This window comes from Coenobita brevimanus, chromosome 26 (genome assembly GCF_032717465.1).
Source record: "Coenobita brevimanus isolate Jiangsu-jjx chromosome 26, ASM3271746v2, whole genome shotgun sequence".
NCBI lineage: Eukaryota > Metazoa > Arthropoda > Malacostraca > Decapoda > Coenobitidae > Coenobita > Coenobita brevimanus.
Window position 1 is genome coordinate 21,908,083 of NC_136979.1, and position 18,771 is coordinate 21,926,853.

The window sequence follows — 18,771 nt, forward strand, 5'->3', positions numbered from 1 at the left end:
AACGTTAGTTACCTTGTATTACTGGGTCTCCAACAATGAAGCTGTCCGTGATCGTCAGATGAAAAAGTTTTTTCATCACAAAATATGACAGCATCCCAGAATGACTGATCCATTGCCGAATATTGGAGAGCAAACCCTACCCTTTCGTCTTTGTGCTGCTGATTTAAGTCTGGCTTGGTTGCAGGTGTTCTGTGGTGAATACCAGCTTCATGCAATCTGTTTCTTATTGTCTGAAGGCCTGCCTGTAATCCTGTCCTTTGCTTGATGGCAGCTGCATTTGTTAATGGCTGTTCCTGAACAGTAGCAATAATCATTTCGTCTTGCTGCCTAGTGGTGCAACGAGGAGCTCCGCTTCTAGGTAAGTTTCTGAGATTCTCTCTGTCTTCACGATTCTTTATCCAGCGATGTATTGTTCTCTTACTTACGTTAAGTCTTCTAGAGATTTCTCTTACTGGAATATTTGCCATATGTAGTGCAATAATTGTTTGCCTCTGGCCAACAGATGTCTCCCTTCGTGCTCGTGGCTGGTCCATTTCCAATAGCCTACTTACTTTGTTTTCCCGCCTTCCGCCGTTCATGGAGACAGCAGAAACGGAAATACATTTACTGAAGTCATTTTCTTGTGTTCTAAGAAAGAATTTCATCAGTATTAGTTATTTATCTTAATGGTATTTATTTCTTAATCATATCAGCTTTAGGCTTTTCATGAATTATTGTTTTTGGCCATAAAAGATTTAAGCTCCGCAAATTAATCCTGCCTCCCCCTGAACGATAGTTCTGAAGTTTCAAGTTTTTTTTTTTTTTTTTATAAATAACAGAACGGAGGAAGGAAAAACAAATGGAGAAAGAAAAATAATCCATACACCAGATTACTGGTGTCCTCTGTTCATAAAATATCTGTAACAGTTAGACTTGAACAGTTGTAGGTTGAAATTTGGAGGAAAACAACTCTGGGGAAGCGAGTTCCAGAGAGATGCAGTTCGGGGAATGAAAGAATTCTGATAGGCAGAAGTTCTGCAATATGGTTGAGTGACATTCCAGTTATGAGCGCTACCAGATGCCCGTGTAGCACGAGGGAAGGCATGGAGAGGTGGCACCATGGACGCAACTTCGTCTGAGCATTTGCCAAAAAAATATCTGTAAAATAATGCAAGGGAGGCAACATTCCTTCTTCCATTTGATGATTTCTTACCGACCTAAATAATAAACTCTGTCAAATTTGAAATGAACATGTACTTTCACCTTCACTGACTGTTTTGTAATACAAATACATAGATTAATTTTTATTTTAGATGATACAAGGAGAAATGTATATATTATCACTTGAACGAAAACTTTTGGATACTCTGCCATCACTTCTTAGGCCGACTGTACAACAAGCAGTTTCTGTCAGGCTTTCAAATTTCGGAGACTTTTGGGTAGCACGTCGTGTGTGTGTGTGTGTGTATATATATATATATATATATATATATATATATATATATATATATATATATATATATATATATATATATATATGCGCGAATAAGTGGCTGGGGAATGGCTGGGAGACGGTGGGATGAGAGAAGAGAAGAAGAAATCAGTAGGATGGGAGTTGTGGAAGCGATGAAGTTAAAATGGGGAAAGCCCCAGGAATTGATGAAGTGTGTGGTGAAATGCTGAAGCATGGGGGGGAGAGAGTAGTAGAATGGATGTGGAAGATGTGCAGATTGGCCTGGGAGGGAGGTAGAGTCGGATGATTGGAAGTCCCCTGTACAAAGGAGAAGGGGATAAAGATGTGGTAATCATAGGGAAATTTGTCTTCTTAGTGTAATAGGAAAAGTATATGGTAGGATACTTATTGACAGAGTTAGGGAAATAACAGAGGAATTAGTAGGAAGAGAACAGAGAGATTTTGGGAATGGAAGAGGTTGTGTAGATCAGATATTCATTCTTACTGTAGATCTTTAGTGGAAAAGTTTCTAGAGAAAGGAAAGAAGTTGTATGCGGTCTTCATGGATTTGGAGAAAGCATATGACAGGGTGGATAGGCAAGGATTATGGAAAGTATTAAGAATATATGGAGTAGATGGGAAGTTGTTGAATGCTGTGAAGAGTATGTTTGAGGGTGCTAAAGCTGCAGTGCGTGTGGATAGTGAACTCAGTGAATATTTTCTACTTGAAGGTTGGAGTGAAACAGTGATGTGTCATGTCTCCATGGTTGTTCAATCCGTACATGGATGGGGTTATAAAAGAGATACAAGGTAAGGCAGTGGATGTTGGAGTGGCCCTAATGATAGAGGGCAGAGTTTGGAAACTCCATGTATTGCGGATGATACTGTGTTGTTAAGTGAAGACGAGGGGAAGCTGCAAGGCTTGGTGGATGAGTCTGGGAGAGAGTGTAAGAAACGGAATCTAAAGGTGAATGTAGGGAAGAGTAAAGTTATGGTCTTCGAGAGAAGTGAAGCCAGAGAATGTACAGTGAGGTTGGATGAGGAAGAAATGGAAAATGTGAGTGCGTTTAAGTGCTTGGGTAGTGTGATGAGTAAGGATGAAAGTTTGGAGGGTGAAGTGCTTGAAAGGGTACAACAAGTTGCTGGTTCTTTGAAAGCAGTGATAAGAAACAGGGAAGTGAGCATGGAAGTGAAAACGTTACTACATGACTGTATTGTGATACCAGCTCTAACGTATGGAAGTGAAGCTTGGACCTTGTTGGAGAGACAGATGTCATGAGTGAGAGCAGTGGAAATGAGTTATTTGTGAGGAGCATGTGGAGTCACATGGAGAGACAGATTAACAAATGAGGAAGTGAAGGGTCTTTGTGGTGTGGATGTGAATTTTTTTTTTTAATACGAGGAAGAAGGAACCAAAGGCCACGAGCCCGCAGTGACTGTACCTTCCAAGAGAAACACAAAATACAAGCGAGAACCAAATTCAAGATCCGATCATTTCGAGATGCCTGGACACACTGCGTTTGAAAGACTTGAGATCATAGGAAGCAGGAAATACAGACAGAGGGGGACAGTTCCAGAGTTGACATGTTACATAAAGGAAGGACTGGGAGTAACTGTTAACTCTTGCATTAGTGAGTTGGACAGAAAAGAGATGAGAGTTTGCTGCAACTACTACTGTGATAGGAAGCGTTAGGCTAAACACACTGAGGTGGTTTGGCCATGTGGAGAGGATGGAGTGTGAGAGACTAACGAGGAGAGTATATGTGAGTGAGGTGGAGGGGGGAGAGGGAGGGGGAGGCCAAGGATGAGATGGAGGGATGGAGTGGAGAAGTATATGAGAGGGAGGTGTGAGCTGGGAGCGAGACAGTGAAATGGTGGGGGACGGCGACATGGAGGCGATTTGTTTGTGGCCACCTCTTACGGGATTAAGGCGTCTGGCAATATATATATATAGATATATATATATATATATATATATATATATATATGTATATATATATATATATATATATATATATATATATATATATATATATATATTTCTGGATACATACAAAAAAATGGCAAGAGCTTACAACCCCTTTTATAGTTATGCGTCAACTGATAGTTGACGGGTTGGTTATCTGGCAAGTAATGTAAAGTGCATTATAAAGAAAAAAGTGCAAATGATAAGTCCTGTAAGATAGAGCCAGAATTTCAGAGCTTTGAACAGTGTGCGAATGTGTGGCTCATTTTACTGGACATGCCATTGATAGTTTTCCATCTTTTCTACTTTCTTTCCCTTTTTTTTTTTTTTTTTTTTTTTTTTTTGGACTCTACTTCACCGAATCCTTAGGGTGATCATAATCGTGATAAAAGGGAGTGGCGATAGGTGCTATGAGCGGTTCCAGGCAGCTGCTTAAGTTAATACAAGCATGTGGATTTCTGAGCTATCTTAAGCAAGCTGTGTTCATAGATTCTGGGCACCCGGTATTATGAAACGTAGGTAAAGAAAAAGAAATTGTGTGATCAGGTTAGGCCAGAAAGTGGGTAGTTGGTGTGACATGCTTAGTGTGACCGTTAAAGATAATTTCAGATTGTTAGAATAAATGCATTTTAATTTCATCCAGGTTATGGTATTATGGTATGATATTAACCCGCTCCATCCCGACCACTTTTCCACCACTAACTCGCCCCAATCCCGACCATTTTAGGAATTTTTTTTTTTGGCTCAAACCTTCGCTTTTGGTGAGAAACATCGAAAATTCTTAGAGAAATCGCTCACCTGAGGTTTAAAATACTCATTACAGGTAGGAGTACCTCCTTACCTTACTGGGTTTTCTATCAGGCTGGCACCAAAGAAAACGAGTTCTATGGGAGGATAACTATTTCACACCACTCATAAACGGTATTTATTTATTTACTTGGTACGAATTTATATGTAGTACAAGAGTATAAGCATTGTTTCACTCACTAATACCTGACCTTTTTTTGCCACAGTACCTTATCATCATTTCTAACTGTTTCTTCCTCTAATGCTATGTAAAGTTTGTCCTCCACATTGTCATTGATTGGAGAATCACTCTGGCCCTGAATTTCGTACCGTGGCATGACATGGCTATACTGGCCAGGTCACTGATAACAGGTGAATTGCTGAGACAATGGCATGCAGGGGGGGGGAGGAGGTCATGCTGGGTATGGCATTGTCCCTGCCTGGCATCTTGTTGAGGAAGGTGTCACGTGTATACGTACCAAAAATGACTCGCGAAAATTGAAAATTGTGCAAATTAGGGACCTTGCAATTTTTTCACGTTTATGTACGTCAACGGGATTGGCAGTGACAAAACGTGTGGACATTAAAGAACGTCGACGGGACGTCGCGGGTTAATAACGAAAGGTTATTTTCACAGGTTAGAGTATTATGATATACAATATTACTGAAAGCATATTTTCACTAATAAAGGTGTCCTGTGGTGTGGCAGATTACAATTAAAATATCTCAGAAGGATACAGCAAAGAGATGAAATCTTCATACCCAAGGTCCAGTGAGTACCCTACAAGGTCTACTAACTTCCCAACAAAATGGGATTACTCTGTACCGCTATTACTGCTGCTGCTGTTGCTCCCGCTACTACTACTACTTCTGCCAGGACGATTGCGATGTCTACTGCCACTATTACTACTGCTACTATACTACTGTTACTCTTGCTATTGTTATTATTTATACTTCGCAGATCCCTGTAGGAAGTTTGCATGTTTTTGCCATTATTATTATTGTTATAATAATAATAATAATAATAATAATAATTATTATTATTATTATTAATATTGCTTATTTTAAAATTACAATATTTCAAAGGCTATTTGGCCTAGAGCCTTCAAACTTGGTCAACTTAGACAATTGTCCGCTCCTTTTGGCTAAATATGGTGGCAGTCCGTCAACCAGATCTCCGAATTTTATCTGAAACACAGAAAATTGAGTCAGCCACACTGTTTCAAGAACCACTTAAGCTAGAAAGCTAAAATTTTACCACAACGTAACCTTAAGGCGGACGCATTTCTGAAAGAAGTATGGTTCCAATCGGTTGATTATTTTCTGAGATCGCCTAAGGTAAAAAAATTGGGACTTTCCTAAAATTTCAAATTTTATATAATTTCCATTAAAGATTACAGTTACTGTCACCAGACTTGACCGACTTATAGACTAGTGACGCAAGGTGAAATGCTCAAGATCTGTGACATTGACCTCAAGGTCCCTTTAAAGCTTAACTTCTAGTAGGCAATAGCCGTGGCAAGTTTTTCATCAAAATTGTCCTCGGACAATTTTACGGTGTTCTAAACATTGCTGTTAATATTGTTATTATTGTTATTATTATTATTATTAGTAGTAGTAGTAGTAGTAGTAGTAGCAGTAGTAAATGCCCAGCATTTTCCCAATATGTGGAAAACACCTACAAAGAACAAGCAGACCTCTACATTGTGGGTAAGACAGCTGCTCACGACGTCGGTGTAATCCAGTCCACAGAAGGAACTACCCAAGGGGAACCCGTTGCCATGTATGTACGCCTTGGCGATGGCAGTGCTGCAACAACAGATCAAATACGAGGCCACCAATGTACAACAGGTAGCCTATGCCGATGATCTCACAGATGCTGGCAGGCTTGAGGATATGAGGAAATGGTGGGACCTTGTAACATCTCATGTCCCTGAAATAGGTTACTACCCTAATGCAAGTAAGTCCATCTTGATCGTGAAACCAGCTTACTATCAAGGTGCACAAGAAGCATTTAGAGGCACAAACGTGACAGTGACCAAGGAAGGTCAGAGGCATCTAAGGGCTGTGATTGGAACTAAGGAATTCAGACAAATATGTAAGCGATAAGGTAAAGACATGGGTAGAAGAAATTCATACACTATCCAGCCATGCAAAAACAGAACTCCATGCAGCATACAGTGCATTTACCTATGGTGTAAAGCACAAGTGGACCTTCGTGATGAGGACCATACCAGACATCGAGTTGCTGCTACAACCACTGGAGGATGCAATCAGGGATTCATTCCTCCCATCTCTAACCAATGGCCACATCCCCACACCAGAAGAGAGGGACCTTCTAGCACTACCACTCAGGATGGGAGGCCTTGGCATTATAAATCCAGTAGCCGTGGCAAGCTCTGAACACAGAAATTCACTCAGGCTCACTGAATCCTTGTCACAGAAGATCTGCGCCCAGGTTGAGACTAGTGAAATCGACCACCAAAGGAAGACATAAAGACACAGATAAGCAAGGAACGTGAAGCAAGACAAAAAGACCAGCTGCATAACTTAATCGAGCATCCAACACCAGACCTGTGCAGAAGAGTTGAAATTGGACAGGAGGTTGGGGCATCAAACTGGCTCACAACCCTGCCTCTCAAGGCAAAAGGCTTCCACATCAACAAACAAGAATTTATTGACGCCGTAGCCTTGAGATATGGGTGGCCAATAGAGAACCTACCTCAACACTGTGCCTGTGGCACTGCCTTTGATGCAAACCATGCAATAGTATGCAAGAAGTGAGGCTTTGTTTGCATCCGACACGATGAAGTACGCGACCTCACTGCCAAAATGCTGCAGGAAATATGCCATGATGTCACGTTTGAGCCAGCTCTGCTACCCCTGGACGGCGAGCACTTAACCCACAGAACAGCAAACACATCAAATAACGCAAGAGTGGATGTCAGTGCTCGAGGTTTCTGGACACGTGGGCAGAAGGCGTTCTTCGACATCAGGATATTCGATTCCATGGCAGCATGTCATCGTGAACTGTCTCTCGAAGCTGCACACAAAAGGAATGAGCAGGAAAAAAAATAGAAATTATCAAGAAAGGATCCAACATGTTGACCACGGTCGATTCACTGCCCTTGTGTTCACGACATCAGGTGGGATGGGTCCAGAGGCAGTGAGATTCTACTCGAGACTGGCAGAGGTTCTTTCTGAGAAGAAACGCCAACCGCAGAGTTCTGTTATGGCCTGGATGAGATGTCTACTGTCATTCTCCCTCGTGAGATCTGCTCTGTTACGTCTCAGGGGCACAAGATCATCAGCCCTCAGGCCTGTCTCTCTGGCGGGTATGGATTACGAAGCTACAGTGGTCGAGAGTCGCATAGACCAGCGACTCCAATAGTTTAATGTCTTTATTTACACTGTAATATCAATAAATATAAAATAAAAATAATAACAGCAATAGTAGATGGTTGGTAACCACAGCTGTTGGCGTGCTTGGGGCCAACGGATTGTAATATAAGGGTTAGTGTTTAACCTTCACATTACAACTCCAAATGGTGAACTGTATTAGGAAGGTTGGTTTTGATCTTCACAATATAATTCCTCGATGGATGGAGGTGATTTGTATTATGTTAAAAAAAAAGTAGTAGTAGTAGTAGTAGTAGTAGTAGTAGTGTTTTTGTTGGTGGTGTTTTTATGGATATTACAAAAACCATGATTATTACCCACCAGGCTGTGCTGTGGAGCACGTTTGGGCCCATTAGTGAGAGTATGGATGCTGCCTTCGATAACTGGGGTCCCTCCACGGTGGCAATGATAATCAACTGGGGCACCATCATGTACGTAATATTTGTATGCCCCATGGCCTGGGCCACACAGCGCTGCGGTCTGCGGGTGGGCATGGTTACCTGTGCTACCTTGGCAGCTTTCAGCTGTTTCATCAGGGTCTTCACCAAAACAACCCCTGCCTTTACTATGTTAGTTCTTAAATTATTTTCACCTCTTACATACGGTACTTATGCACAACCAAAACATTGCCATGGTGCAGTAAATCTGCAGTTATTTCATACTGTGTGAAAGATATATGCCCACATGCTAAAATGTGTTTATTGTGAAAAATATTAGTTATGCCCCACCTTGGACCTGAATAGGGTCGACATTGCACTGAAATTATTTATCCCCCAAAGCACACACACACACACACACACACACACACACACACACACACACACACACACACACACACACACACACACACACACACACACACACACACACAGATTTCAGTATGCGCATATTGACCAGTTGAGGACACTGAATTGAACACACAAATACATACTGTGATAATCTAAACGTTCCTTGGATATGGCAGAGCACATTTTACCCTAACTGAATATAGGAGTACTATCAGTAAACGTGAGTCCTTGGTGATGTTCGCAGCTTGTGTCACCTCTCCTCCATTATCCTGGGTGTGGCTGCTACGCTGGTTCTGGCTGCACCCATGCTCATCGCCTCTGACTGGTTCCCTTTAAATGAGAGAACCACTGCATTGGGTGAGGACACGAACTCTTTATACCTCTGGAAAATTTAATAACACAAGATAAATGGCTACAGCTACCAAACAATAACAGATATCGTAGTTGTCTTTATACCTTCAAAAAAAAATAGAGTAAGATAAATGGCTACAGTTTTCAAGTGATGAGAGATATCGTTGATGTCTTTATAACTCTGGAAAAAAAAAAATAAGGAAAATGTTTATAAGCTACCAAATAATTATTATTTTCGAGCTATTTTCAGATTATTTGATTCAGCTTAGGAAGAGAAATCAGGTTTAAAAGAGGTTAGCAGTAATTGCTTCTGACCTTGTCACTGCAGATGATTTCTCTAAAGTTAGCAAAATCGGCTGGAGGTGATAAGATTAAAAAAAAAAAAAAATGAAAGGGGTTAAATAAAAAAAAAAAAGACCCAACTTCTAGCATTCGAGGAAAGTCATTTTGCCTTCTTTATCCACTATTCTGATTACTAAGTCGTCTAAAAAGGTAACAGTACAACTAAATTGTCACATTAAAGGAATTAAAACCACAAAACTATCCATCGACATTCTAGTCTTTTCATATCTCCCTCGGTCCGCAGCTGTGATGTTGGGTGCGAGTCAGCTGGGGTGTCTGGGCAGCTACCTGGAACCACTGCTCATTCGCCTCCCCAGCGACGATGTCACTGCAGAGGACATCCAGAATGATGTTATGAGACTAATGTACACAGGTATTGTAATCGTATATATATATATATTTTTTTTTACTGCTTTAGTATTTCAGGTGTTGAGTAAGGGCAATGCTGATGATGGTGATAAGTGATTTTATTCTAGGCAACACAGGAGGCTTCGTAGCTCCTCTTCCTCAGCTATTTATTATCGTCGTTACTCCTTAGCATCCTTCTGTATGTTACTAGTATTGTTTTAATATCAACATAGTTTGCATCAATAGCAAGGAAGGTGATATAGATGTGGAATGTACAGAATAAATAGCTAAAGGAAAGGTGCTACGAAGCCTCCTATGTCATCTAGAATAAGACTCATCAGATCATTGAAGGTGTTTATTCCGCGACCTCAGATGCGGTTGTGTCTGGTGTGCTGCTGGTGGCCGTGTTGGTGTATTTTCCAGCTAAGCCTCCTTCACCGCCATCCCTCTCCTCTACCAGTGAACGCTTCCACGTCCTTTCCGGCATCAAGGCTCTCGCTACGTCAGTCTTCCTTTGTTTTGTTGCTTAAGAGATCATTATTGACTCCTTTTCACAGCCTGAGTTTACAGTTGCCTGAGAGATCATTATTGGTTCTATTTCACAGCTGCCTGAGTGATCAATATTGGTTCTATTTCACAGTTACCTGAGAAATAATTATTTGTTCTGTTGTTACAGTTGATTGAGATAATTATTGATTCCATTTCACAGCTGCCTGAAAGGAAATTATTTCTTCCATTTCACTGCTGCATGAAACGTAATTTCTAACTTCTCATTACTGTCTGAGAAAATATTATTACTTTCATCTCACTGCTTCCTGAGAGATAATCATTATTTTCATCTCACTGCATCTTAAAAGCTATTCTTTTCAACTCACTGTTGCCAGAAAGTTACACATTGCTTGTATTTCACTACTGCCTGAGGGTTAATAACTGGTTCCATTTTACTACACTCTTAGATGATTATTTGTGTAGCTTCCGTCCTGTAACCTGAAAGATTATTATATGCTTATTTCATTTTTTTTTCCTGAAAGATAATTTTATATATATATATATATATATATATATATATATATATATATATATATATATATATATATATATATATATATATATATATATCACTGCTACGTAAAGGAAATTACTATGTATTTGCATAGTTCCAATAATTTCCTGCTACCTTAAAGATAATTATACGTATCTGCATAGTTCCAGTTATCTCCTTAGCCTGGGAGATAATTATTATTAACCGCCTTTAGCAAGGTGAGGCGATATTTTAATATGGATTTGTTTTTTGTAAAACATGGCACTGAATCTCACAAAGTATTGCGAATTTTTATCGTCCACCTTTAGCAAGACGAAGCTATATAGTTTATATCGGTGTGTGTGTGTGTGTGTGTGTGTGTGTGTGTGTGTGTGTGTGTGCGTGTGTGTGTGTGTTGCCAAAATATCTCGTCTTCAAATTTGGTTTGTAGGTAGCATGTACACCCACGCACCAAAGTTTCTGTACCCCCTCGGTGGAAGGAAGTGGAAGTTAGGGTTAGAGAGAGGGCAGGCGAACGGACAACCGTGAGTGGTAGTTTGAAACTGAGCTACGAGGCGAATAGTGAGAAACCTAATGAAAGTGGATTCGAAACATTTCCATGTTATTCACCTGCAAAACATTATGCGTTCGTAACATACATAGCATATACAGTATTATAATATAGACTACTATGTTGTCATGGTGTCTGTGAACCTGACCCATCTGTTTCGGATCCTCATGATACAAAAAAAGCACCGAGTGAGTTGTACATCAGCTGCACCTGGTCATTATCACTGCAGTGATAATGTTTCTGACTGTTATTCCTGGATTGTCTATAGGTATACTATAGAATGATTGTGAATTTAATGCTGATTCCCACAGCAGCTGTGCGGATGGTTATATATGTTGCAGTTATTTTATGTGGACGAATAATCCACATTGTGATGGGCAGCGGAGAGCATTCGCCAATAATTTACTATAACCAGATGAAATTAGATGCAAACAACACAAAATATTATGAGACAATGAAGATATAGCTGTGATATCCTGCTCCGCCTTGTTATCCAGGCCTTAACTGTTGCTTCACCTCATACGTGCATTATTTTCCTTCAGTCTCTGCCTCTTTTATTACATTTACTTCCCGGTATCCTCGTACTGCGAGCCGTCATATTCCTTAGGGGGTTTCTAGTCGTCCGGTCCTATAACGCCTGCTGTATTACATTATTCCTCGCATCATCATTCCCGTACAAACAACATTAGCACAAGACTGCTGAATCTGTTATTACCATTATTGGCGCTGCCACTACTAATCCCCCTTTTTCCATTGTGTCTAATTTCCCTCACAATACTACTACTGCTACTCCACTATAAATCTGTATAATAATACATGACTGTCCTTATGGCTGTGTATCTGATAATCATATTGTCCCTGTCCCACCGTCGATAACTCGTCACTTACCCCGCACCGCTACCCCAGTTGCACTCCCCTCTCTCCCATCCACCATGGACTCGACTCCTCCCCCACTCCGACACCACATTACCCCTCACCTCATCCCTGGGCCAACAGGCCTGTTGTTCACCCTTTACTGGTGGATATACATGGTATGCATTAATAATAACAAAAAAAATAAAAGGAATTTGGGAGCCGAATAAAAATAATGATAATAATAATAATAGGAATTTGGGAGTCGAATGCTAATAGCCAGCCAGAATATGCTGTTTGCCAAGTCCAAAATTTAGGCCATATTTTGATACCATTAAGGTTTTATGTTGATAGCTCAAGCCGTTGATGAGCTATAATGGTGCTAAAGGCAGGCGATAAAAACTAGTTGACCTTTGGCAGTTATTTTGATGACCTTGACCCTGACTCCCAGTGGCCATTTTCGAACTCGTCCAAGATTTTGGCCATATCTTGATACGCTGAAGGTTTCATGTTGATAGCTCAAGCCGTTCATGAGATAGGAACACACACACACACACACACACACACACACACACACACACACACACACACACACACACACACACACACACACACACACACACACATACACACACACAAGCAGACAAAAACATTATCGCTCCACCTTCTAAAGGTGGGGAATAATAAAATAATACTAATAACAACAAGAACATAGATGTGTATTGTAATGTTTCTAACATTACACTTAAAAGCTGTAGACCCAAACGTGCCTATATTACGGAGCACTGATATATTAACCACAGAACCGACCACAGACCGTTCTTATTATTACCACTGGACCTTCCCTATAGCACTTCACCATGGTAATACAACCCATTGTAGTCCTTTGTGCGATCACTACACGTTAGGGAAAAAATGACAGTGTGCACCACCCCTATTACCCACTAAAATAAGACATCCATCAAGTTAGTGGACAAACAAACATACGACTGGACATAGACTGAGGCCGAATGTCTCGCATCAGTATGTGACGACCTGACAAAACTGTTACCATCCTGCTTTGCAGGTTTCATCATAGTTTTATGAATCATCATCATCATCATCATTATCATCATCATCATCATCATCATCATCATCATCATCATCATCTTCATCATCACATGTTATTAGGCACGGCACAGAGGAAGACAAACACTGTAATTGCATGTGTCGATGCAATGCAGAATGTTTGCCATGACAGAAGGTTGAGCTGCTGTCAAACATTAATTTAGCATTACTATAACTCTAACATTACAGCATATTATGGTACTGGTTGGTTTCATATGTCACAGCTGTTTCCACGTGTTTTATCAGGGAGATTATGGTGTTTATCCTTCTCTGTATCATGCATATTAGAATGTGATTACTACTACTACTACTATTACTACTACTACTACTACGACTACTACTAATGCTACGACTACTACTACTGCTACTATTACTACTACTACTATTGTTATTATTATTATTATTATTATTATTATTATTATTATTATTATAACTATGATGACACATGCAAAGCAGGATGGTAACAGTTTTGCCAGGTCGTCACATACTGATGCGAGACATTCGGCCTCAGTCTATGTCCAGTCGTATGTTTGTTTGTCCGCTAACTTGATGTATTTCTTTGAAACGTCACATGCGTATTTTAGTGGGTAGTAGGCATGATGTAAACTGTCATTTTTTCCCTAACGTGTAGTGATCGCACAAAGGACTACAATGGGTTGTATTACCATGGTGAAGTGCTATAGGGAAGGTCCAGTGGTAATAATAAGAACGGTCTGTGGTCGGTTCTGTGGTTAATATATCAGTGCTCCGTAATATAGGCATGTTTGGGTCTACAGCTTTTAAGTGTAATGTTAGAAACATTACAGTACACATCGATATTCTTGTTGTTATTAGTATTATTTTATTATTCCCCACCTTTAGAAGGCGGAGCGATAATGTTTTTGTCTGCTTCTGTGTGTGTGTGTGTGTGTGTGTGTGTGTGTGTGTGTGTGTGTGTGTGTGTGTGTGTGTGTGTGTTCCTATCTCATGAACGGCTTGAGCTATCAACATGAAACCTTCAGCGTATCAAGATATGGCCAAAATCTTGGACGAGTTCGAAAATGGCCACTGGGAGTCAGGGTCAAGGTCATCAAAATAACTGCCAAAGGTCAACTAGTTTTTATCGCCTGCCTTTAGCACCATTATAGCTCATCAACGGCTTGAGCTATCAACATAAAACCTTAATGGTATCAAAATATGGCCTAAATTTTGGACTTGGCAAACAGCATATTCTGGCTGGCTATTAGCATTCGACTCCCAAATTCCTATTATTATTATTATCATTATTTTTATTCGGCTCCCAAATTCCTTTTATTTTTTTTGTTATTATTAATGCATACCATGTATATCCACCAGTAAAGGGTGAACAACAGGCCTGTTGGCCCAGGGATGAGGTGAGGGGTAATGTGGTGTCGGAGTGGGGGAGGAGTCGAGTCCATGGTGGATGGGAGAGAGGGGAGTGCAACTGGGGTAGCGGTGCGGGGTAAGTGACGAGTTATCGACGGTGGGACAGGGACAATATGATTATCAGATACACAGCCATAAGGACAGTCATGTATTATTATACAGATTTATAGTGGAGTAGCAGTAGTAGTATTGTGAGGGAAATTAGACACAATGGAAAAAGGGGGATTAGTAGTGGCAGCGCCAATAATGGTAATAACAGATTCAGCAGTCTTGTGCTAATGTTGTTTGTACGGGAATGATGATGCGAGGAATAATGTAATACAGCAGGCGTTATAGGACCGGACGACTAGAAACTCCCTAAAGAATATGAAGGCTCGCAGTACGAGGATACCGGGAAGTAAAGGTAATAAAAGAGGCAGAGACTGAAGGAAAATAATGCACGTATGAGGTGAAGCAACAGTTAAGGCCTGGATAACAAGGCGGAGCAGGATATCACAGCTATATCTTCATTGTCTCATAATATTTTGTGTTGTTTGCATCTAATTTCATCTGGTTATAGTAAATTATTGGCGAATGCTCTCCGCTGCCCATCACAATGTGGATTATTCGTCCACATAAAATAACTGCAACATATATAACCATCCGCACAGCTGCTGTGGGAATCAGCATTAAATTCACAATCATTCTATAGTATACCTATAGACAATCCAGGAATAACAGTCAGAAACATTATCACTGCAGTGATAATGACCAGGTGCAGCTGATGTACAACTCACTCGGTGCTTTTTTTGTATCATGAGGATCCGAAACAGATGGGTCAGGTTCACAGACACCATGACAACATAGTAGTCTATATTATAATACTGTATATGCTATGTATGTTACGAACCCATAATGTTTTGCAGGTGAATAACATGGAAATGTTTCGAATCCATTTTCATTAGGTTTCTCACTATTCGCCTCGTAGCTCAGTTTCAAACTACCACTCACGGTTGTCCGTTCGCCTGCCCTCTCTCTAACCCTAACTTCCACTTCCTTCCACCGAGGGGGTACAGAAACTTTGGTGCGTGAGTGTACCTTCTCCGACAGCACATTTTAGCAGGCGATTTTGCATTCGGACGTCGAATGCTTTTATTTCATTACTTTAATTCCGTTAGTCTCTTTTTGCCTTAAAGGCAATAATTTCTTTAGTTCCATTAATCTAACGCTATTTGAAAAATAGTGATTTTATCTCAGTGCTGCCTGGAAGATAATTACTCTACTTCATTAGCTCCAGTGAATTCTTCCGGCCTGGAGTGTCATTATTTCCTACCTGAAAGACAATTATTGCTTTTGCCTGGAAGAAAATAATTTACACAGTGACACTCATATATTTGCAATTGGAGACCATTAACCTTCCGAGCATTGCATGTCTGTTCTCTTCTTTGCAGCTTACCATACATTGTGTTCCTGTACAATTTCCCTCATCATTCCCCTATCCCGGAGGTCTCCACGCACAACCTCATTCCACGGTCTGTCGCTGCACCTTTTTTCCGCCACATTCATTCCTGTGACCCTCCTCAACTTTTTTATTTTTCCATAGCGATGGGCTTAGTAGGAAATAAACCAAGAGACTGTACAGTGAGATAAGGTAGTTGGGTGAAACAGTGGCGTTAGAGTATAGATGTATAATACAGAGTGAATCATACAAGTAAAGATCGGTTCATTTCTATGGCACCTTACTTTATACCCATCCTCAACCATTCTCCTCTCCCCAGCACCTCTTATCATGATTAAACCATCTTAACCTACTACCTCATATCACTTTTACCTCACTTGCTATCTCAAGGATTATCACAGTATTTGTGCTATTCTAATGAGCCACTTGTTCCTTGAAAAGTAATTATTGCTTGTTCAGACTTTATTATCTTATTGACTAAAAGATAAATATTCAGTCTCATGTCATCCCTTATTGTCGATAATTATGTGTTCAGTCTCATTAATCTATTATTGCCTGAGCAATAATTCTGTTCAACCTTAATAACATGTTACTTCTTAATTTGTTGCTGTCTTAAGGATAATTTTGTGTCTGATCTCATTAATCAGTTCATCCCTAAACAATAACTATCTGTTAAGCCTCAAAAATATGTTCCTACTGCAACAATAATTATCTGTCTAGTATTCTTAATCTGTAACTACCTAAGCGATAATGCTGTTCAGTCTCGTCAATCTGTTTCTGCCTTAATGATCTGTCTAGTCCTCTTAATCTGTGCCTGCTTAAACGATAATTATCTATTTAATCTCATCATTTTTTCTTAGTGCTTGTCAAACTATCTAAACCATTGAGTCTCAAGCGTATTTCATTGTGACCGTAATATTTTCCTCCTCTCTTACCGAATATGTTGCCAGAGGTATTTCTAATGACCAAAAAAAAAAAGAAAGCAAATTTTAGTTATTAATGAAAATGTTAATTTACTACAAAATTTTGCGGGTCTCTCTCTCTCTCTCTCTCTCTCTCTCTCTCTCACACACACACACACACACACACACACACACACACACACACACACACACACACACACACACACACACACACACACACACACACACACACAGGGACTAGACTGTAGCCCCAGTTGAACAAGGCGATACTCCCAAGGTGGATGGAAAGCTGATGACAAGGAGAGCTGAAGCTCCCGTTTCATCAGCCCTCGGGAGTAGCTCCTGACCATCCCCCTTTGCCGAACCTTTTCAGTGTTTCAGTAACACAGAGATAAGGTCAGCATGCTCTCCAAAATAAGTTCCTCGTACTGTCAGCACAAAACTACATGCACATTACACGCTTCACTTCCTATTTAAAATTTGAAAAAATAAAATGACATCTAATAACCAAGCCTCGGAGGTCTCGGGGTGTAGGGGGGATCATAAATGCCCCTGTCATTCGCCCTTCTACCGGTGACGACCCAGTGAGGTGCCTGGAACCATTGTCTGACCCACTTTTTCTCCATTTCTGCAACATTCGCGGCCTTTCTTCTAACTTTCTCTCTTTTGTTCACCACCTCTCCTCCCCTAAACCTCACCTTCTCTTCTTAACTGAGACAGCAAACCCTTCATTGTATCTCCTACTTTCTCTATACTCGTTTCAAAGCCAAAGGCAGCAGTTGTGTGTGTATACTGTATGTATACAACGACATATTTTGCTCTCATGTTCCTGAACTTGAATCTTCTGAATTGTCTACACTCTGGCTTCGGCTTTCTTGTCATTCTCTGACTAACTATATCTCTGCTGTTTACTTATCCCCTAATTCTACTGACTGAAAAATTCTTTGACTATCTTACTTCTAAGATGGAACACATCCATTCTAGGACATTTTTATTTCAGTGTTCACCACCACCACCTTTGGCTCTCCTTTTCTTTCACTGATGCACTTGGTGAACAAGCCTACATCTTATCTGTCCTTAATAACCTAGAGCAGCTTGTACAACACCCTACCTGTAGCGCTGACCGCCTTGGAAAGAGTTCCGACATACTGTACATAATCTCTTCTTTACAACTACCCTTCTGCTTACGCTGTTAATTTTTCCTCTCCATTGGACTCCTCCGATCACAACCTTATCACCTTAACCTGTCCTGTCCCTCCAGTAAGATCTGTGGACCCTCCCAACAAGCGTCGGTTGTGGGCATTTTGGAGCAGCTGATCGGGAAGCCCTCAGGCAGTGCTTCTTTGATTTTCCTTGGAATGATTATTGCTTCCATGGCCGGGAGCCATCTGAGTGTGCCTTGTCCATTACAGAGGTTATTCTCTCGGACCTGGAAGCTTACATTCCTTTCTCATATCCTTTGATTAATACAAAAAAAATAACTGGTTTATGCACGCTTCTTCAAATGCTGCTGTTCACAACAAGGATAGGACCTACAAAAGATACTGGAGTCAGGCCACCCCTGAATCACATGATTTTTATGTTTCTGCCCGGAATCGTGCTCTGTTCTTCGCTTTTCTAAAAATAATTTCATTCGTACGAAATGCTCTGAACTCTCCAACTCGAATTCTTCCCACTTCTTCTGGTACCTTGCCAAAAACCTTTCTGACAACTTTGCCTCATCATCTTTCCCTCCTCTTTTCTACTCTGATGGCTCTGTAGCTATTTCTTCTACTGATAAAGCAGATCTCTTTGCTCAGACTTTCTCCTCCAATTCCACCTTAGACGATTCTGGTGCCGTTCCTCCATCACTTCCCCTTTCTGACTTCCTCATGGTTGACATTAAAATCTCTTCAGCCGATGTATTTTCTGCCATCACTGGCCTCAATACTAACAAGGCATATGGGTCTGATTGGGTCCCTCCTGTTGTCCTCATGAACTGTTCCTCTATGCTTACCCTGCCTTAGTAAACTCTTTCACCTTTGCCTGTCAACGTGTAGCTTTCCTTCTCGCTGGAAGTTT

The 18,771-nt window shown here is 40.6% G+C and overlaps 1 protein-coding gene across 1 annotated transcript in view; it reads left to right on the forward strand.

Annotated features, from left to right (window-relative positions):
* The first annotated feature begins 5,984 nt into the window (after positions 1-5,984).
* LOC145393987 (solute carrier family 49 member 4 homolog) overlaps positions 5,985-18,771 on the forward strand; it is a 103,803-nt gene continuing 91,016 nt past the window's right edge. The window contains exons 1-5 of the mRNA XM_080267959.1: positions 5,985-6,101; positions 7,908-8,152; positions 8,616-8,728; positions 9,309-9,437; positions 9,785-9,914. Coding sequence (XP_080124085.1) covers positions 5,985-6,101; positions 7,908-8,152; positions 8,616-8,728; positions 9,309-9,437; positions 9,785-9,914 — 734 coding nt within the window. The remainder of the gene's footprint in view (positions 6,102-7,907; positions 8,153-8,615; positions 8,729-9,308; positions 9,438-9,784; positions 9,915-18,771) is intronic.